The sequence below is a fragment of the Neomonachus schauinslandi genome, chromosome X (assembly GCF_002201575.2).
Source record: "Neomonachus schauinslandi chromosome X, ASM220157v2, whole genome shotgun sequence".
Taxonomy (NCBI): domain Eukaryota; kingdom Metazoa; phylum Chordata; class Mammalia; order Carnivora; family Phocidae; genus Neomonachus; species Neomonachus schauinslandi.
The window spans coordinates 64,990,737-65,012,740 of record NC_058419.1 but is presented as its reverse complement, the minus strand read 5'-3'; the positions used below and the strand labels follow the sequence as shown (position 1 = coordinate 65,012,740).

At 38.9% G+C, this 22,004-nt stretch overlaps 1 protein-coding gene across 2 annotated transcripts in view; it reads left to right on the top strand.

Moving 5' to 3' along the window:
* Positions 1 to 22,004, top strand: part of ATP7A (ATPase copper transporting alpha) — a 153,743-nt gene that overhangs the window by 55,997 nt on the left and 75,742 nt on the right. The window contains exon 2 of one of the 2 annotated variants that reach the window (XM_021678911.2): positions 5,890 to 6,030. In XM_021678911.2, coding sequence (XP_021534586.1) covers positions 5,911 to 6,030 — 120 coding nt within the window. In that variant the 5' untranslated portion in view covers positions 5,890 to 5,910. Of the gene's footprint in view, positions 1 to 5,889; positions 6,031 to 22,004 lie in introns of those variants that run through there. The other variant, XM_044911518.1, reaches the window with a different exon arrangement.

Sequence of the window (22,004 nt, the reverse complement as noted above, 5' to 3'; positions counted from 1 at the left end):
TGTGATTAGAGATTAATATCCAGGATATAAAAATAAATCCTGTAACTCAACAAAAAGCCCAATTAAAAAATGGGTAAAGGAAAAAAAGGGAGTGCCTGGGTGGCTCAGTTGGTTACGTGTCTGCCTTCAGCTCAGGTCATGATCCCGGGGTCCTTGGATTGAGCCCCATGTGGGGCTCCCTGCTCATCAGGGAACCTGCTTCTCCCTCTTCCTCTGCTGCTCCCCCTGCTTGTGCATGCTCTCTCCCTCTCAAATAAATAAAATCTTTTAAAAAATGGGTAAAGGGCTCACATAGACATTTCTCCAAAAAAGGTATACAAATAGCCAATAAGCACATGAAAAGATTTTCAACATCACTAGTAATCAGGGAAATGCAAATCAAAACCACAATGAGATACAACTTAATATTTACTAGACCGGCTAAAATTAAAAAAAATCAGATAATAACAAGTGTTGGTGAGGAGGTGGAGAAATTAGAACCCTCATATGCTGCTAGTAGGAATGTAAAATGGCATAGCTGCTTTGGAAAACTGTGGCAGTTCCTCAATTAAAACATCGAGTTATAGGACCCAGCAATTCCACTCAAGTATTACCCAAGAAAAATGAAAACACAAAAATTTGTACATAAATATTTATAGCAACCTTATGCTTAGTAGCCAAAAGATGGGGGCAACCTAAATGTCAACTGATGAATGGATAAACAAAATGTGGTATATCCATACCGTGGAATATAATTCAGCCATAAAAAGGAATAGGGGCGCCTGGGTGGCTCAGATGGTTGAGTGTCTGTCTTTGGCTCGGGTCGTGGTCCAGGGGTCCTGGGATCGAGCCCTGCATCGGACTCCCTGCTGGGCGGGGAGCCTGCTTTTCCCTTTCCCTCTGTCTGCCGCTCCCCCTGCTGGTACTCTCTCTCTCTAATAAAAAATAAAAAATTTAAAAAAAGAAATGAAGTACTGACACATGCTACAACGTGGATGAACCTTGAAAACATTATGCTAAGTGAAAGAAGCCAGTCACAAAAGACCACATATTATATATTATATGATTTCATTCATATGAAATGTCCAAAAGAGAAAAATCTATACAGACACAAAGATTAATGGTTGCCTGGCAGTGGGGGTGGGGGGCTTAGGAGGTGGGAGGGTGATAGCTAAAGGGTATCAGGCTTCTTTTTGAGGTGACAGAAATATTCTAAAATTGTGGTGATGGTTGCACATATCTGTGAATGTAACGCCTATTGAATTCTACACCTTAAATGTGTGAATTATATGCAAACTGTATTTCAGTAAAGCAGATTAAAAAATGGTGCTGGGAGAACCTGACATCCACATGTAAAATAATGTAACTTGGATCCCTACTGCACACCATGTACAACAATTAACTCAAAATGGATTTAAAGACCTAAATATAAGGGTGAAACTACCAAGCTCTTAGAACACAGAAGGAAATAGTCATGGCTTTCAGTGTGGCAGTGGTTTCTTATATAGGACACCAAAAGCACAAGCTACAAAAGAAAAAAACTGATAAATTTGGCTTCATAAAAATTAAGTTTTTTTTGTTTCAAAGGATGCCATCAAGAAAGTGAAAAAAAATGAAGTACAGATACATTCCACACATTGTTGGTTTTTTTTTTTTAAAGATTTTATTTATTTATTTGACAGAGAGAGACACAGTGAGAGAGGGAACACAAGCAGGGGGAGTGGGAGAGGGAGAGGCAGGCTTCCCACGGAGCAGGGAGCCTGACATGGGGCTCGATCCCAGGATGCTGGGATCATGACCTGAGCCGAAGGCAGACGCTTAACGACTGAGCCACCCAGGTGCCCCCATTCCACACATTGTTAAACCTTAAAAATATTATGCTAAGTGAAAGAATTGCAGATACAAAGAACCACATATTGAATGAATCCATTTTTATGAAATTACCAGGATGGGCAAATCCATAGAGATAGGAAGTAGATTCATTTTTTTTTTTTTTTTTTTTTTTTTTTTTAATGTTTTTATTTTTTTTTTTGACAGAGAGAGACACAGCGAGGGAGGGAACACAAGCAGGGGGAGTGGGAGAGGGAGAAGCAGGCTCCCTGCAGAGCAAGGAGCCCGATGCGGGACTCGATCCCAGGACCCTGGGATCATGACCTGAGCTGAAGGCAGTCGCTTAACCAACTGAGCCACCCAGGCGCCCGGAAGTAGATTCATTTTTGCCAGTAGCTGTAAGGGGACCGAGGAGTGACTGCTGATGGGTATGGAGTTTCTTTTGGGGGTAATGAAAATGTTCTGCAATTACATAGTCATTATGGTTGTGTATCCTTGTGAATATTACTAAAAAATACTGAATTGTATGTCTTAGAGTGAATTTTATAGTGTGTGAATTATATCTCAAAAAAGAATATATATATAATGAAAAATAGGTGCTAAAAACCAATTAACATTTGAAAACAAGTTATCCCCAAGGAAATTCTGTGGTTTTAGATATTTGGAAATTATACTGGTGGTCCAGTTCAAAGCTCCAGCGGTATCAGTCAAAGTAAGAAGAATCCACTTCCTTGCTTTGTTAGGAGCGGAGGATGAAGTTCAGCAGCAGTTTCTGTTTGTTTCTCTGAGCTTAACAAAGCTAAGATGATGTAGTAATTGTTTTTATACCACTTGGAATAAATTTATTGCAAAGAAATATTTTAGTTTAAAGTTTTTCATAAATTTTATTTATTTTGAATTGGCTTTATATTTGCATAATTCAAAATGCAAAAGCGTCCCTTCCAACCACCCAGTCTCTTTCCCTCTATGGAGGTGACTAATGTTACTGATTATTTGTGAGTCCTTCTAGAGATATTTTTTTACATAGTGTTTTGATTTTTTGAAAAATTTCCCTCTTGTAGTTTAGCATTTTTAAAAGGAATGACTTTTGGGGCAAAACAGAGTCAGTGTAAATCATGGTATTTGTAAACCCCCTTTTGAGTTCTGTGGTTGGCCATTGTTAATTTTGACAAGCCTAAGAGAAACACTTTGGTGTCTCTAATTTTTGATTATGGCCACACAACGGGATCTTTATCCAAGGACATGGAGACCACCTAATGAATACTGGATTAATTTTATTGGACCTAAGACTTGTGTTTTTACTTGTACTTCAATTTTAGGTGATAGCATCTTCATAAGAACTGGTTATTTCCTGCTCATCACTGGTTTGTGTAACAGTTTTACTTAAGTATTTCTCTTCTTCCTCTTATACAAAATGGTACTTTCTACATAATTTGTGATCTTTGCAAAAGATTTTTTTTTGCAAATCTGTACAGTTTGCAAGTTCTTTACATTGAGCTAATATATTCTTCCAAATAAAATTTTTATTACATAATTAAACATTTTCTAATTAACACTGTCTAATTTACCTAAACAGGAATAATCTATGGTGCTCTAAAAGAGGCCCTCAGATCTACACTGGGAAGTCTCTTTTTTCCTGAATAATTTCTTAAGCCTGAATCTAGTGCTGCTTTTATCATAATCATTTCATATTACCCTTTAAAGAAAAGAGTTTTATAGAAATACGTTCTTAGGGGCGCCTGGGTGGCTCAGTCGTTAAGCGTCTGCCTTCGGCTCAGGTCATGATCTCAGGGTCCTGGGATCGAGCCCCGCATGGGGCTCCCTGCTAAGCGGGAAGCCTGCTTCTCCCTCTCCCACTCCCCCTGCTTGTGTTCCCTCTCTCGCTGTGTCTCTCTCTGTCAAATAAAAAAAAAATCTTAAAAAAAAAAGAAATACGTTCTTAGTTGTTTCTTTTCTTGTAATTTTCATGTATCTTTCTTGCTGTCTACTGGCTTAATTTATTTATTCTCTTTCTCCCTCTACTGTTTTGGAAGCTTTATATTCTATTTCTAGTCTCCTACTAGTTACCTTAAAATTTTTAACATGTATTCTTTTTTTAAAATTTTATTTAGTTGACACAGAGAAAGAGATAGCGAGAGCAGGAACACAAGCAGGGGGAGTGGGAGAGGGAGAAGCAGGCTTCCCGCCGAACAGGGAGCCTGATGCGGGGCTTGATCCCAGAACTCTGGGATCATGACCTGAGCCGAAGGCAGACGCTTAACGACTGAGCCACCCAGGAACCCCTTAACATGTATTCTTAACAAAATCTAAGGTTTATCTCTTTCTATATATTCCAAATAAGACCAAGGTTCTCAGAATGCCTCAACTATAAACTCCCTTGCCTATTATCGTTTTCTATTATTTCAGGTCCACTGTGCTTTTTTGTGTGTGCTTGTCTGTGTGTTTGAAAAGATAATATATCCTCACGGTACAAAATTTAAAAGATACAGAGGAGACTAGATCTTAATTGTTATCACCACACACAAAAAAGAAATGATAGTTAAGTGATGTGATAGAGGTGTTAGCTAATGGTGGTAATCCTATTGCTATACATATATATAGATATAGATATATAGATATGTATATATGTATGTATCAAACCAACACATTGTACACCTTAAACTTACATCATGTTATGTCAATTATATCTCAACTTTAAAAAGAGGTGCAAAAGGTTATATACTGAACATTCTTTTTTCCACCTTTATCCCCTAACCACTTAGTTCCTCTCACTAGAGGAAACCACTGTTTCCATGGGACATATTAGGTTGATCTATATGAAATTGGCAGTATTCGACTATTTTGATATGCAACAATGGCAGTTTCATGTGGTTCAAACTAATAGCAGTGGGAAAAAAAAGATTCTTGTCTTCATAGAATTTTCATTCCAGTGGGACACGTATTAGTTAATTGTTGCAGTGTAACAAATTACCTAAAAATTTAGTGGCTTGAAACAACAAACATTTATTGTCTTAAAGTTTTTGTGAGTCATGAATTTGGGAGTGGTTTTGCTGGGTGATTCTGGCTCAGGGTATCTCATGAGGTTGTAGTCAGTATGTTGACTGGAGCTTCAGGCATCTAAAGGCTTAATTAAGTCTGAATATCAGCTTCTAAGATGGTTCACTCACTTGGCTGTTGGCAGGAGGCCTCAAATTCTTGCCACATGAACCTCTCCCTAAGGCTGCTTGAGTGTCCTTATGATGTGGACAAGAGAAAGGACAAGGAGGAATCCACAGTGACTCCTGCCACCCATAGTGCCTGCCTTTTATGAGTCATACCTTGTCTATTCCACCATATTCTGTTTGGAAGCAAGTCACTGAGCACAGGCCACACTCAAGGGAAAGGAGTTAAATTCCACCTCTTTATTTTTTAAGATTTCATTTATTTATTTGAGAGAGAGAGTGAGCAAGTGTGAGAGAGAGAACATGAGCAGAGGGAGAGGGAGAATTAGACTCCCTGCTAAGTAGAGAGCCCGATGTGGGGCTTGATCCCAGGACCCTGAGATCATGACCTGAGCCGAAGGCAGTTGCTTAACCGACTGAGCCACCCAGGTGCCCCAAATTCCACCTCTTGAAAGAAGGAGTAATGAAGAATTTGTGAGCACATTTTAAAACCACCACAGGAAAACAGATAATAAGCAATAAACATAGTAAGTAAATTATGGAGTATAGTAGAAGATAATAATTTCTATGAAAAAAAGACAAAATACAGCAGATGTAAGGGGAATCAGAGTGTGTGTGTGTGGAAGGGATGTGGATTGCAATTTTAAGCAGGGTCGTCAGTGTAAAACTCATTAAGGGGATTAGATTTGAGTAAAGGCTTGAAAGATGAAGAAGTTAACTAAGCAGGTACCTGGAAGAAGAAAGTCTATTCCAAGGGAATAGCTAAAGCAGTGGCCCTGAGGTGAGAGTAAAATGAGATGAGAGAAAAGAATGCTGATGATATTTTATTAGTACAATATTTTCAGTTGAGAAGGTGGGGGGAGAGTTGAGGAAGGATTATTTCCATTGCTGAAATTAGTGAGTTCATTGTTTCTAATAGGAATGTAAAGAAGAAATCAAGATGGATCGAAGTATGGGTGTGGATTCGGTCACCATCTCTGTTGAGGGGATGACATGTAATTCCTGTGTTTGGACCATTGAGCAGCGGATTGGAAAACTGAATGGTGTACATCATATTAAAGTAAGTTAGTCTTTGGAAATCAGTGAAGTCAAATGTTGTTGACTGGAATTCTAGAAAATTACTTTTAACACTGAGATAGAAGCAGATACACTGACACATTTGGCAATGAAGACTGATAAGATTGATATATTTTCTTTGCCCCTTTAACTTTTCTTTTTATAAAAAATAAGAAATTATATATATTTTTCAACTTAAAAAAAATCTGAAGACAATATTGTCAAAATCTTGACATTATTATGGTTGCATATTTATAGATTTATGTTTTATAAGTATATAGATGTAAATATACTTTTTATTACTCTTAATTTCATACTGAACTAAAATATATGTTTTCAGAGAAAGGGTTGTGGGCTTTCTTCTCTTATATAGCATGACAATTATTATGTGAAATAATAATGTAATCTTCCTTATGCACATGCATACAAGGTCTAACAGTAATTTTCTAAGCTTTTTCACTTCAATTTTTTAAATGTTTCTAGTTAAAAAAAATATATATATATTTATTTAAGTAATCTATACACCCAACATAGGACTTGAACTCACAACCCCGAGATCAAGAGTCACATGCTCTACCAACTGAGTTAGTCAAGCTCCCCTTTCACTTCAGTTTCTTTAAAAAAAGATTATTTACTTTAGAGAGAGAGTGGGAGGTAGGGTGGGGAGAGGGAGAGAGAAACCTAGGCAGACTCTGCACTGAACACAGAACCCCATGATCATGACCTGAGCCAAAACCAAGAGTTGGATGCTTAACCGACTGTGCCACCCAGGCGCCCCTTCATTTCAATTTTTAATTGCAAAAATAAAATTGACTATTGTCAGACCATCTTAACACATTTGTGCTATAATTCATCTCAGAATGTTACTTGATGAAAGAGTGGTTTATATATATATTCTAATTTGTCTGTAATGAACCTGAATTGTTAATGTAACTATTATAAATAAATAAGCTAAACGGCTTTGTTTCACACCTTCTAAACACAAGAACCGAAAGTCCCGAAGTCAATACAAGGCTACCCTACAGGGAATATAATGATGCCATCCCCCCTCATATCTTATAAAATTTTTTTGAATGTTTCCCATGTTCATTTTTTGACATAGACATATATTAAAGCTACAGTGGGTCTTATATGTGACTTCAAGATTCTAACCTCCTGATTTTACAGATTAGCAAATGGAAGCTTAGAGTAATGAAGTGACTTGTGCTAAATTACACAGCTACCTATTACCAAAGCAAAACTAGAACTCACGTTCCATGATTCCTGGGCCAGTGTATATTCTGGTCATATAGTGTCTACAGATGCATTTTAATTTGCATATGGTTCTCAAACTGGTCGTCTCTGAATTATTCTCTCACGTAAGTTCTGAAAAAATTAATCATCATAAAGGTGCCTCTTACCACCTAATTGATGTATTAGCTTTGTATGGCTAGTCTCTATAAGTTCTTCTCAGAATAATTCTAGTATTTTTTAGTATGAAAAACCTTGAGTTATGTTTTATTTGTCATTACTTTTTAAAACTTTTTATTTTCATGTTAAAAATGTCTTTGATTTTAAAGCCTTTGGGGTAAGAAATGTTTTGATTAATCTTTACCCTATAATCCAGCTTTCTCAATCTCAGCACTATTGACATTTTGGGCTGGATAATTTTTTATTGTGTGAGGGCTGCTCTGTGCTTTGTAGGATGTTTAGCACACCCCTGGCCTCTACCCACTGGATGCCAATAGCCTTTTCTTGTACTTGTGACAATGAAGTGTCTCCAGGCATTGCCAAATGTCCTCTGTGGGCAGAAATACCCTCAGTTGAGGTTCACTGCTATAGTCCCTTCTCAGAGAACCTACTATACACCCTTTGGCTGTTCAGTTAGTATTTGATGATGGTGAATTGATTTATTGAATAGACTCATGTGCCCCTTTGTCTTCATATTAGCTTCTTCTGTTTTGTTTTGTTTTGTTTTTTAAAGATTTTGTTTATTTATTTGAGAGAGAGAATGAGATAGAGCATGAGAAGGGGGAGGGTCAGAGGGAGAAGCAGACTCCCTGCCGAGCAGGGAGCCCGATGCGGGACTCGATCCCAGGACTCCAGGATCTTGACCTGAGCCAAAGGCAGTGGCTTAACCAACTGAGCCACCCAGGCGCCCCTTTTGTTTTGTTTTTGTTTGCCAGTGACAGGTATAGTGAGTAGTGGTTCTCAAACCACAACATGAGAATCACCTGGAGGATGTGCTAAAACATAAATTTCTGGGTCCTACCCTCAGAGTTTCTGTTTTAGTAGGGCTGATGGGGCCTGAGAGTTTGCATTTCTAACAAATGTCCAGTTAACTCTAATGGTGCTGGCCCTGGGACCACAGTTTGAGAACTATTATATTACATGAGATATGCTTACACTAAAAATTATTTGTTATTTATCTGAAATTTAAATTTAACTCGGTGTCTTGTGTTTTTTTAATTAATTTTTTTAAATTTATGTTTTATTTTATTTTTTTTAAGTGAACTCTGTGCTCAATATGGGGCTTGAACTCATGACCCCAAGATCAAGAGCTGCATGCTGTAACGACTGAGCCAGCCCAATGCCCCTGGGTGTCTTGTATTTTTATTTGCTAAATCTGGTAACCCTACTTTGAAGTCATCCTTCCTCCTTACTTTTATTATTTATTTATTTATTTTAAAATGTTTTATTTATTTATTCATGAGAGTCAGAGAGAGAGAGAGAGAGGCAGAGGCAGAGGAAGAAGCAGGCTCCCCGCCTAGCAGGGAGCCCGATGCGGGACTCGATCCCAGGACCCCGGGATCATGACCTGAGCCGAAGGCAGATGCTTAACCATCTGAGCCACCCAGGTGCCCCTTCCTCCTTACTTTTAGCCCCTCATAAACACTGATTTATTTTTTGTCCCTATAAATTTTACTTTTTTAATTTTTTTAAAAAGATTTTATTTATTCATTTGTCAGAGAGAGAGAGAGAGATAGTGAGCATAAGCAGAGGGAGAACCAGGCTCCCCACTGAGCAAGGAGCCCGATGTGGGACTTGATTCCCAGACCCTGGGATCATGACCTGAGTCAAAGGCAGATGCTTAACCGACAGAGCCACCCAGGCGTCCCTAAATTTTACTTTTTAAAAACTGCCATATAAATGGAATCATACAGCCTTTTGAGTCTAGCTTCCTTCACTTAGCATTATGCATTTGAAATCTACTTATGTTGTTGTCTGTATCACTGGTTCTTTCCTTTTTATTGATGAGGGGTATTCCGTTGTGTGGATGTGCTACAATTTGCCCATTCACTCATTGGGAGACATTTTGGATTGTTGCCACTTTTTTGTGATTATGTAAAACAATGCTCTGAGTGTTCGCATAGGAGTCTTGTTTGGACATAAGTTTTCTCTTGGGAAGATTCCTAGGATTGAATTTGTTCCATCATATGGTAAGTGTATGTATCATTTGTTGAGGTGTTGGCAAATCATTTACCACAGTGACTGTACTATTTTATCTTCACCAGCAATGTTTGTGGGTTCTGCTTTTTCCAGATTCTCTCCAGCACTTGGTATTATCTGTCTTTTTAGACATTCTAGTGGGTGTCTTTTTAGACATTCTAGTGGGTGTGTAGTGGTATCATACTAATTGTCATTTCCTTAATGGCTAATGATGTTGAGCATTTCATGTGGTTGTTAGGCATTTGTATAACTTCTTTGGTCAAATGTCTGTAAAAACTTTTGTCAAATTTTTAGCTTTTTTTTTTTGTTTCCTTATTCAATTTTGATTATTCTTTATATATTCCAAATATAAATCTTCTTTTAGATAAGTGTTTTGCAAATATTTTATTCGGACTGTGGCTTGTTGTTTCATTCAATTTTTTAAAAGATTTTATTTATTTATTTATAATTTATTTATTTATTAAAGATTTTATTTATTTGAGAGAGAGAGTGAGAGAGAGAGAGATCACAAACGGTGGGGGGGGTGGGTAGAGGGAGAAGCAGACTCCCTGCTGAGCAGGGAGCTCGACGTGGTACTTGATCCCAGGACCCTGGGATCATGACCTGAGCTGAACAAAGGCAGACACTTAACCGACTAAGCCAACCAGGCGTCCTTTATTTATTTTAGAGAGAGAGAGCTAGAGAGAGAGTATGTGTGCATGAGTGGGGAGGAGGGGCAGAGGGAGAGACTCTTCAAGCATACTCCCAGCTGAGCACGGAGCCCAACATGGGGCTTGATCCCATGGCACATGAGACCATAACCTGAGCTGAAAACCAAGAGTCAGATGCTTAACAGACTGAGCCACCCAGGTGCCCCTCATTCTGTTTTTTCAAATTAAGTTTTTATTTAAATTCCAGTTAGTTAACATATAGTATAATATTAGTTTCATGTGTACAATTTAGTGATTCAGCACTTACATACAACACCCAGTGCTCATCACAAGTGCCCTCATTAATCCCTGTCACCTATTTAACCCATCCCCCTCTGGTAACCATCAGTTTCTTCTCTATAGTTAAGAGTCTGTTTCTTGGTTTTCCTCTTTTCTTCCCCATGCTTGTTTTGTTTCTTAAATTCGGCATATGAGTGAAATCATATGGTATTTGTCTTTCTTTGACTTATTTCGTTTAGCATAATACTCTGTAGCTCCATCCACGTCATTGCAAATGGCAAGATTTCATTCTTTTTATTCCATTTTGTGTATATATGTATGTATACATATATACACACATATATGTATGTACACATAAAAGATACACATATATACATGATATACATATATACATGATATACATATATACATGATATATATATGTATATATATGTATATATACACATATACATACTACATCTTCTTTATCCATTCATCAGTGGATGGACATTTGGGCTCTTTCCAAAATTTGGCTATTGTTGATAATGCTGCTGTAAACACTGGGGACCATGTATCCCTTCGAATTAGTATTTTTATATTCCTTGGGTAGATACCTAGTAGTGCAATTGCTGAATTATAAGGTAGTTCTATTTTTTTTTTAAAGATTTTATTTATTTATTTGACAGAGAGAGAGACAGCGAGAGAGGGAACACAAGCAGGGGGAGTGGGAGAGGGAGAAGCAGGCTCCCCGCAGAGCAGGGAGCCCGATGCGGGACTCGATCCCAGGACCCCGGGACCATGACCTGAGCCGAAGGCAGTCGCTCAACCAACTGAGCCACCCAGGCGCCCGGTAGTTCTATTTTTTTTAAAGATTTTATTTATTTATGGAGAGAGAGCACACAAGTGGGGTGGGGAGGAGGGAGAGGGAGAAGCAGGCTCCCTGCTGAGGAGGGAGCCTGATGCAGGGCTCAATCCTGGGACCCCAGGATCATGACCCGAGCCACCCAGGCGCCCCAGGGTAGTTCTATTTTTACGTTTTTGAGGAAACTTCACACTGGTTTCAAGAGTGGCTGCACCAGTTTGCATTCCCACCAACAGTGTAAGAGGGTTCTCCTTTCTCTGCATCCTCATTAACACATGTTCTTTCGTGTGTTGTTAATTCTAGCCATTCTGATAGATGTGGGGTGTTAGCTAATTGTAGTTTTGATTTGTATTTCCCTGATGATGAGTGGTGTTGAGCATCTTTTCATGTATCCTTTAGCCATATGTAAGTCTTTGGAAAAATGTCTGTTCAGGTCTTCTGCCCATTTCTTAACTGGACTATTTGTTTTTTGTGTGTTGAGTTTTAACTTCTTTATATATTTTGGATACTAATCCTTTGGCAGATATGTCACTTGCAAATATCTTCTTCTATTCCATAGCTGGCCTTTTAGTTTTGTTGATGGTTTCCTTTGTTGTGCAGAAGCTTTTTGTCTTGAAGTCCCATTAGTTCATTTTTGCTTTTGTTTCCCTTGCCTCAGGACACATATCTAATAAAAAGTCGCTACATCCAGTGTCAAAGAGATTATACCTGTGTTCTCTAGGATTTTAATGGATTCCTGTTTCACATTTAGGTCTTTCATCCATTTTGAGTCTATTTTTGTGTATGGTGTAAGAAAATGTTTCATCTGCATGTGGCTGTCCAATTTTCCCAGCACCATTTATTGAAGAGACTGTCTTCTTTCCATTGGATATTCTTTCCTGCTTTGCCGAAGATTAGTTGACCATAGAGTTGAGGGTATTTCTGGGGTCTCTCTTCTGTTCCATTGATCAGTGTTTCTGTTTTTGTGCCAGTACATTACTGCCTTGATGATTACAGCTTTGTAATAGAGCTTGAAGCCCAGAATTGTGATGCCACCGGCTTTACTTTTCTTTTTCAACATTCCTCTGGCTATTCGGGGTCTTTTCTGGTTCCATATAAATTTTAGAATTATTTGTTTCAGCTCTGTGAAAAAAGTTAATGGTATTTTCATAGGGATTGTATTGAATTTGTAGATTGCTCTAGGTAGCGTAGACATTTTAACAATATTTGTTCTTGCAATCTATGAGCATGGAACGTTTTTCCATTTCTTTGTGTCTTCCTCAATTTCTTTCATGAGTATTCTATAGTTTTCTGAGTACAGATTCTTTGCCTCTTTGGTTAGATTTATTGCTAGGTATCTTACGGCTTTGGGTGCAATTGTAAATGGGATCGACTCCTTAATTTCTCTTTCTTGTTTCGTTGTTGGTGTGTAGAAGTGCAACTGATTTCTGTGCATTGATTTTATATCCTGCCACTTGACTGAATTCCTGTATGAGTTCTAGCAGTTTTTGGGTGGAGTCTTTTGGGTTTTCCACATAAAGTATCATATCATCTGCAAAGAGTGAGAGTTTGACTTCTTCTTTGCTGATTCGGATGCCTTTTATTTCTTTTTATTGTCTGATTGCTGAGGGTAGGACTTCCAATACTATGTTGAATAACAGTGGTGATAGTGGACATCCCTGCCATGTTCCTGACCATAGGGGAAAAGCTCTCAGTTTTTCCCCATTGAGAACGATATTCACTGTGGGCTTTTCATAGATGGCTTTTATGATACTGAGGTATGTACCCTCTAGCCCTACACTGTGAAGAGTTTTAATCAAGAAAGGATGCTGTACTTTGTCAAATGCCTTTTCTGCATCTATTGAGAGGATCATAGGGTTCTTGTCCTTTCTTTTATTAATGTAGTGTATCATATTGATTGATTTGTGGATGTTGAGCCAACCTTGCAGCCCAGGAATAAATCCCACTTGATCATCGTGAATAATCCTTTTAATGTACTGTTGTATCCTATTGGCTAGTATTTTGGTGAGAATTTTTGCATCCATGTTTATCAAGGGTATTGGTCCGTAATTCTCCTTTTTGATGGGGTCTTTGTCTGGTTTTGGGATCAAGGTAATGCTGGCCTCATAAAATGAGTTTAGAAGTTTTCCTTCCATTTCTGTTTTTTGGAACAGTTTCAGAAGAACAGATATTAATTCTTCTTTAAACGTTTGGTAGAATTCCCCTGGGAAGCCATCTTGCCCTGGACTCTTGTGTGTTGGGAGATTTTTGATTACTGCTTCAATTTCCTTGCTGGTTTTGGGTCTGTTCAGGTTTTCTATTTCTTCCTGTTTCAGTTTTGGTAGTTTATACATCTCTACGAATGCATCCATTTCTTCCAGATTGCCTAGTTTGTTGGTATAGAGTTGCTCATAATATGTTCCCTTTTTTTGGGAAAAGATTTATTTATTTATTTATTTGACAGAGACACAACAAGAGAGGGAACAAAATCAGTGGGAGAGGGAGAAGCAGGCTTCCCACTGAGCAGGGAGCCCGACACGGGGCTCGATCCCAGGACCCTGGGATCATGACCTGAGCCTCGAAGGCAGACACTTAACAACTGAGCCACCCAGGTGCCCCACTCATAATATGTTCTTATAATTGTATTTATTCAGTGTTGGTTGTGATCTCTCCTCTTTCATTAATGATTTTATTTATTTGGGTCCTTTTTCTTTTCTTTTTGATAAGTCTGGCCAGGGGTTTATCAATCTTATTAATTCTTTCAAAGAACCAGCTCTGTTTTGTTGATCTGTTTTGTTCTTTTGGTTTCTATTTCATTGATTTCTGCTCTGATCTTTATTATTTCTCTTCTCCTGCTGGGTTTAGGCTTTATTTGCTGTTCTCCAGCTGCTTTAGGTGTAAGGTTAGGTTGTGTATTTGAGGCCTTCCTTGTTTCTTGAGAAAGGCTTGTATTGCTATATACTTTCCTCTTAGGACTGCCTTTGCTGCATCCCAAAGATTTTGAATAGTTGTGTTTTCATTATCATTGGTTTCCATGAATTTTTAAAATTCTTCTTTAATTTCCTGGTTGACCCATTCATTCTTTAGTAAGATGTTCTTTAGCCTCCATATTTGAGTTCTTTCCAAATTTCCTCTTGTGATTGAGTTCCAGTTTCAAAGCATTGTGGTCCAAAAACATGCAGGGAATGATCCCAGTCTTTTGATACCGGTTGAGACCTGATTTGTGACCCAGGATGTGATCTGTTCTGGAGAATGTTCCATGTGCACTTGAGAAGAATGTGTATTCTGTTGCTTTAGGATGAAATGCTCTGAATATATCTGTCCATCTGGTTCAGGGTGTCATTCAAAGCCCTTGTTTCCTTGTTCATCTTCTGATTAGATGGTCTATTGATTGCAGTGGGGTGTTAAAGTCCCCTACTATTATTCTGTTATTATCAAGTTTTTCTTTAATTTTGTTATTGTTTTATATAATTGGCTGCTCCTAAGGTAGGGACATAAATATTTACACTTGTTAGATCTTCTTGTTGGATAGAACCTTTAAGTATGATATAGTGCCCTTCCTCATCTCTTATTACAATCTTTGGTTTAAAATCTAATTTGTCTGATACAAAGATGGCCACCCCAGCTTTCTTTTGATGGCCATTAGCATGATAAATGATTTTACATCCACTCACTTTATTTTTATTTTTTTTAAAGTTTTTATTTATTTATTTGAGAGAGAATGAGAGAGAGCACATGAGAGAGGTTAGGGTCAGAGGGAGAAGCAGATTCCCCGCCGAGCAGGGAGCCCGATGTGGGACTCGATCCAGGGACTCCAGAATCATGACCTGAGCCGAAGGCAGTCGCTTAACCAACTGAGCCACCCAGGCGCCCACATCCACTCACTTTAAATCTGGAGGTGTCTTTGGGTCTAAAATGAATCTCTTGCAGATTGATGGGTTTTGCTTTTTTATCCAATCTGATACCCTGTGTCTTTTAATTGGGATATTTCATCCATTTACATTTAGAGTAACTATTGAAAGATATGAATTTGTTGCCATTGTATTACCTGTAAAGTCACTGTTTCTGTATATTGTTTCTTTTCCTTTCTGGTCTATGTTACTTTTGGGCTCTCACTTTGCTTAAAGGATCCCTTTTAATATTTCTTGCATGGCTGGTTTAGTGATCACAAATTCTTTTATTTTATGTTTGTCTTGGAGGCTTTTTATCTCTTTCTATATTTAATGGCATCCTAGCTGTATAAGTATTCTTGGCTATATATTTTTCTCATTTAGTGCTCTGAATATATCATGCCAGTCCTTTCTGGCCTGCCAGGTCTCTGTGCATAGGTCTGCTGCCAGTCTAATGTTCTACTCTTTTAGGTTGTGGACCTCTTATCCCTGAGCTGCTTTCAGGATTTTCTCTTTGTCTCTGAGATTTGCAAGTTTCACTATTATATGTCAGGGTGTTGACCTATTTTTTTTTTTTTTTAATTTTGAGGGGGTTTCTCTGTGCCTCCTGTACTTGGATGCTGATTTCCTTCCCCAGATTAGGTACGTTCTCCTCTTTAATTTGCTACAGTATACCTTCTGCCCCCACCTCTCTCTTTCCTCTTCTTCTGGGATCCCAATTATTCTAATGTTGTTTCTCTTTATGGTATCACTTATCTCTCAAATATTCCCCTCATGAATCAGTAGTTGTTTATCTCTCTTTTTCTCAACTTCTTCATTCTCCATCATTTTGCCTTCTATATCAATAATTCTCCCTTCTGCCTCATTTATCCTAGCAGTTAGAGCCTCCATTTTTGTTTGCTTCTCATTAATAGCCTTTTTCATTTTGACTTGATTAGGTTTTAGTTCTTTTATTTCTCCAGAAAGGGATTATCTACTTTCTTCTATGCTGTTTTCAAGCCCAGCTAGTATCTTTATAATCGTTATTCTGAACTCTAGTTCTGACATCTTACTTGTGTCCATACTGATTAGGTCCTGGGCAGTACTGCCTCTTGTTCTCTTTTTTGAGGTGAGTTTTCTTGTTTTGTCATTCTCCTACCTTGCAGGAAGTGGTTGTTTTTCTTTTTTTTTTGTAAGATTTTATTTTATTTATTTGAGAGAGAGAGTGAGAGAGAGAGCACAAGATGGGGTAGGGTCAGAGGGAGAAGCAGACTCCCCGCTGAGCAGGGACCCTGATGCAGGACTCAATCCCGGTACTCTGGGATCATGACCTGAGCTGAAGGCAATTGGTTAACCAACTGAGCCACCCAGGCGCCCTGAGGAAGTGGTTGTTTTTCTATTTGTAGAGTTGCCGTTATTTTCTTAGATCACCTGTTGAATTCACAGGTGTTCAGAATGATTATAATATAACTTGATGTCCTGCTTAGCTTTTCTTTTTCAAAATTGCTTTGGCTCTTTGGGGTCTTCTGTGGTTCCATACACATTTTAGGGTTGTATGTTCTAGGTCTGTGAAAAATACTGGTGGTATATAGGTATATAAGGGTTGCATTAAATGTGTAGATTGCTTTGAGTAGTATAGACATTTTAACAGTACTTGTTCTTCCAATCCATGAGCATGCAATGTTTTTCCATTTCTTTGTGTCCTCTTCAATTGTTTTCATAAGTGTTCTATAGTTCTGAGAGTACAGATCTTTTACCTCATTGGCTAGGCTTATTCCTAGGTATCTTATGGTTTTTGGTGCAATTGCAGATGGGATTAATTCCTTGATTTCTCTTTCTGCTGCTTCATTATTGGTGTATAGAAATGCAACAAATTTCTGAATGTTGATTTTGTATCCTGCAACTTTATTGAATTCCTGTATCAATTCTGGCATTTTTTTGGTGTAGTCTTTCAGTTTTCTGTATAGTGCATCATGTCATCTGCAAATAGTGAAGGTTTTACTTCTTCCTTGCCAATTTGGATACCTTTTATTTCTTTTCGTTGTCTGATTGCTGATGCTAGGACTTTCAGTACTATGTTAAATAACAGTGGTGAGAGTGGACATCCCTGTCTTGTTCCTGACCATAGAGGAAAAGCTCTCAGTTTTTTGCCCATTGAGAATTGTATTAGCTATGGGCTTTTCTTAAATGAACTTTATTATCTTGAGGTATGTTCCCTATAACCCTACTTTGTTGAGGGTCTTTTTTTAAATTATGAATGGATGTTGTACTTTGTTAAATGCTTTTTCTGCATCTATTGAGAGGATCATATAGTTCTCATCCTTAATGTGGTATATCATGTTGATTGATTTGTGAATATTGCACCACTCCTGCAGACCAGGAATAACTTCCACTTGATCATGTTCAATGAGTATTTTAATGTACTGTTGGATTAAATTTGCTAGTGGTTTGTTGAGAATTTTTGCATCCATGTTCATTTGAGATATTGGCCTACATGTAGTTCTCTTTTTTGTTGGTGACTTTGTCAGGTTTTGCCCTGTTTGTTGGGAGATTTTGATTACTGACTCAATTTCTTTGCTGGTTATCAGTTGGTTCAAATTTTGTTTCTTCCTGTTTCAATTGGTAGTTTATGTCGTTCTAGGAATTTATCCATTTCTTTCAGATTGCCCAATTTGTTGGCATATAATTTTTCATAATATTCTCTTACACTTAGTATTTCTTTTTTTTTTAAGATTTTATTTATTTACTTGACAGAGAGACACAGCAAGAGAGGGAACACAAGCAGGGGGAGTGGGAGAGGGAGAAGCAGGCTTCCCGCCAAGCAGGGAGCCCGAAGCAGGGCTCAATCCCAGGACCCTGGGATCATGACCTGAGCCGAAGGCAGACGCTTAATGACTGAGCCACCCAGGCGCCCCTACAGTTAGTATTTCTGTGGTGTTAGTTGTGATCTCTCCTCTCTCATTTGTGATTTTATTTGGGTCCTTTCTCTTTTCTCTCTCTCTCTCTTTTTTAAAAGATTTTATTTATTTGTGAGAGAGGAAGAGCGAGCACAAGCAGGGGGAGCAGCAGGCAGAGGGAGAGGGAGAAGCAGGCTCCCTGCTGAGCAGGAAGCCCGATGTGGGACTTGATCCCAGGACGCTGGGATCATCACCTGAGCCAAAGGCAGGTGCTTAACTGACTGAGCCACCCAGGCTCACCCCTTTCTCTTTTCTTTTAAGGAAGTTTTCAGCTGTTATTTCGTCAAATAAATTTTCTGCTCCCTTTTCTCTCTTTTCTTTTTCTGGTAATCCTCTAATGTGAATGTTATTATGTTTGATGGAGTTACTGAGTTCCCTAAATCTGTTCTCATATTCCATAATTCTTCTTTCTCTCTTTTGTTGAACTTCATTGTATTCCATTGTCTTATTTTCTACATCACTTGCTCATTCCTCTGCTTCTTTACTCCTCCTGTTCGTTTTATGTAGTCTGTTTCAAATATCAGTGCATTTTTCATTTCTTTTTTTTTTTAAGATTTTATTTATTTTTTTGACAGAGAGAGACACAGCGAGAGAGGGAACACAAGCAGGGGGAGTGGGAGAGGGGGAAGCAGGCTTCCCGCAGAGCAGGGAGTCCAATGCGGGGCTCGATCCCAGGACCCTGGGATCATGACCTGAGCCGAAGGCAGATGCTTAATGACTGAGCCACCCAGGCGCCCCTTCATTTCTTTTTAGAAAAGATTTATTTATTTATTTTAGAGAGAAAGAAAGGGAGGGAGGGAGAAGGATAGAGAATCTCAAGTAGATGCCACACTGAGTGTGGAGCCTGATGTGGAGCTTGAGATTATGACCTGAGCTGAAACTAAGAGTTGGATGCTCAACCGACTCTGCAACCCAGACACCCTACAGTTTTCATTTCTGAGTGATTCTTTTTTAACTTTTTATCTGGCAGTAAGGGCCTTTCTGAATTCTTCTATTTTTTTCTCAAACCCAGCAAATATCCTTATGCTTTAAATTCTCCACCAGGCATATTACTTATATCTGTTTTGTTTAGATTTCTGGCCATGACCTTATCTTGTTGTTTCATTTAGGATGAATTCTTCTATCTTGGCATTTTGTCTAAGTCTCTGTCTTCTTCTTTGTGTTACAACACAAAAACATAAAAACCTTTTGTGTTTCGTGCTCCAGAGATAACGGCTTTATGAAGAAGAGTTCATTTACTGTCAAGGCCTGGTGCTTCAGTTAGCATCTCTGGTTCTGCATGTGCTCTACTGCTATGTTTTGGCTGCTGTATCCTTCAGGCCAGTTGTCTGCAGAGGCTCTCCTTGCCTGCAGTGGGCAGCGTTTGGTCCTTGGCCAGAGTGTAGAGAGTTTTAACTAGATGTGCTCCAGTCCGCTTGTGACATGAGACCTGATACTACTTACGCTAGCACAGAAGCCTTGCAGAACTCTCTGGTCAGGAGACCTGCAGTGGGCAGGGCCTTCCACTGGTCTTCTGGGGAAGGGGCTTACTGTGCTGGGAATGAAGGACGTTTGACTGAGAGGGGCAGTTGTACCAGAGCACAGGGGCATGGGACTTGGATCAAGCAGGCTAGGCAGCCAGTATTGGGACCAAGCAGCCCTGGTCGGGTGGCTCTGTGTTTATGCTGAGGGGCAGGGGAGGGAAAAGGCACCCATCAGCTCTTTTGTCGCTGGAGAGGTGTCTCTGTGAAGGCTCCCTCTCATGGACATGCCCCAAGAAGAGTGAATAATCTTCCCCATGTGTGCTCCAGGTGTTCCTCAGAGCATGGTGTCTGCCCTGGGTTGCTTGCCTGCCTTCTCTCCAGAAGTGGGGCAGCACCCCCAGAGCTCTATCCCAGCTAAGCCAGTGACCTTTAAAACTCCAGTCTTCTAAGCCCTGCTGGTTGCAGAAACTCATGAAAATTAGCCCCTCTCATTTTCTCAGCCAATGGCTTTGGGGAAGTGTTCTCCTTCTGCATTCCCCTGTGTGTTCCTCTCTCTTTTACCTTTCTCCATGACGAGGGCTCCCTCACCTCTGAAGCACCTGCAGTCCATTTCTCCCTGAAACCACATCTCCACACTTCCTACCTTCCTCCATGTGGTCTCTTCTCTACTTCTACTTGTGGAATTTGTTCTGTCAGTCCTCAGGTTGATTTCTTGGGTATTCAGAATGATTTGATAGATACCTAGTTGTGTTTGAGGAATGAGATGAGCCTAGGGTACTCCTACTACACCACCATCTTAGCTCCCCCTGTCTTTTCATTCTCTTACAAGTGTCTTTTCCAGAGAAGATGTTTTTACTTTTGATGAATTCCAGTTTATCTACTTTTTTTTTCTTTATGGGTCATGTTTTTGGTGTCATGTCTAAGAAATCTTAGTCTTACCCAAGGTCACAAAGATTTTCCTCTATGTCATCTAAAATTTTATCATTTTATGTTTTACCTTTAAGTCTATGATTCATTTTTGTTTAAGAGAGAGAGAGAGAAAGAGACCGCAAATGGGGAAGGGGGTTCAGAGGAAGAGGGAGAGAGAATCTTAAGCAGACTCCATGCCCAATGTGGAGCCTCACATGGGGCTTGATCTCCAAACCCTGAGATCATGACCTGAGCTGAAATCAAGAGTTGGATGCTTGGGACGCTGGGTGGCTTAGTCTGTTAAGCATCTGCCTTCGGCTCAGGTTATGATCCCAGGGTCTTGGGACTGAACCCCGCATTGGGTTCCCTGCTCAGTGGGGAGCCTGCTTCTCCCTCTCCCTCTGCCTGCCTGTCTGCCTACTTGTGATCTCTCTCTCTGTCAAATAAATGAATAAAATCTTTTTAAAAGATCTTTAAAACAACTTTGTATTGGTGGTGGTTCTATTTATTGGAGGTTTTCTATAATTTTGCTTTTATACAGTATTTGTTACAATGATGGTGGAAGTTAATGCAACTTTGGAATTTGATCAGCTGCATTATTCTTAAAATGGTTTGCCAATGAGTTCAGATCCACATGCAAAACGTACATAATTTTAGACACACTATCCAGAGTGGATGTTAATATTCTAAAGGGAGTTTTGTCCAATTGGTATCACAGTTAGCACAACATTTAAACTCAGGGATCAGTGGATTCTTTCTAATAATCAGAAGCTCATTATATTTTTAAGTACATGAGTCATTAAATTTGGACTAGAATATCTGGTGTATCTCCAGATCAGATAGATAATTATGAGAGCTCTGTCTTTTAATTAATCTAAACATTAATTTTTACCCATTCACACTGATTTTACCCAATTACATTTTGTAATTTTCTCACTAATCATTAACTATCCAACAACTAGATGGGTATTTTCCAGTTTGTTGATTAGAAAAAAGGATGGCAAAAGTAGCTCTGCACCCTTCAGTCCCACATCTTTAAAAATGAGTTGTTTAATTTCATTGAGTAGTAAGTATGATACCTGCATTTGATTTATCTTTAAATGAAAGCAGTCAAACCTCCTCCACTTGATCTAAGGTGGCTGATGCCGGGGGCCCAGAATAGAAGCTGAATCTTACTAACTGTCTGTGCTAACTGCAGTAAAACTCTTTTAACCATCCAAAAGCTAGTTCACATACTTTTTCTCCAACTGACTTAGGTACTTACTGTCCACTGACAACTAGTGCATTTTCCAGAACCCCCAACTCTTTGTATGGCAAACTACTTTAGATTAATATTTGTTTTCCCCAACATATTCATGTATAACTAAAGGAAAGGATTCTGCTTTGACATTTGCAAGTACATTCCTGTATAGATTTTCAAAAAAAGTCTGTTGCACCCCATTCATATGTAATGCTGCTATTTCCACTGCGTCTTCCTAGAATTCCCCTGTGCTTCATGAGGTCTGTTTAAGGTCAGAAAAATGAGATTGAATTGAATTAACTTGTAAAGCAAAAGTAGCAGTGATATAATGTGAAAGCACTTTGTGTTATCAATGGTGATTT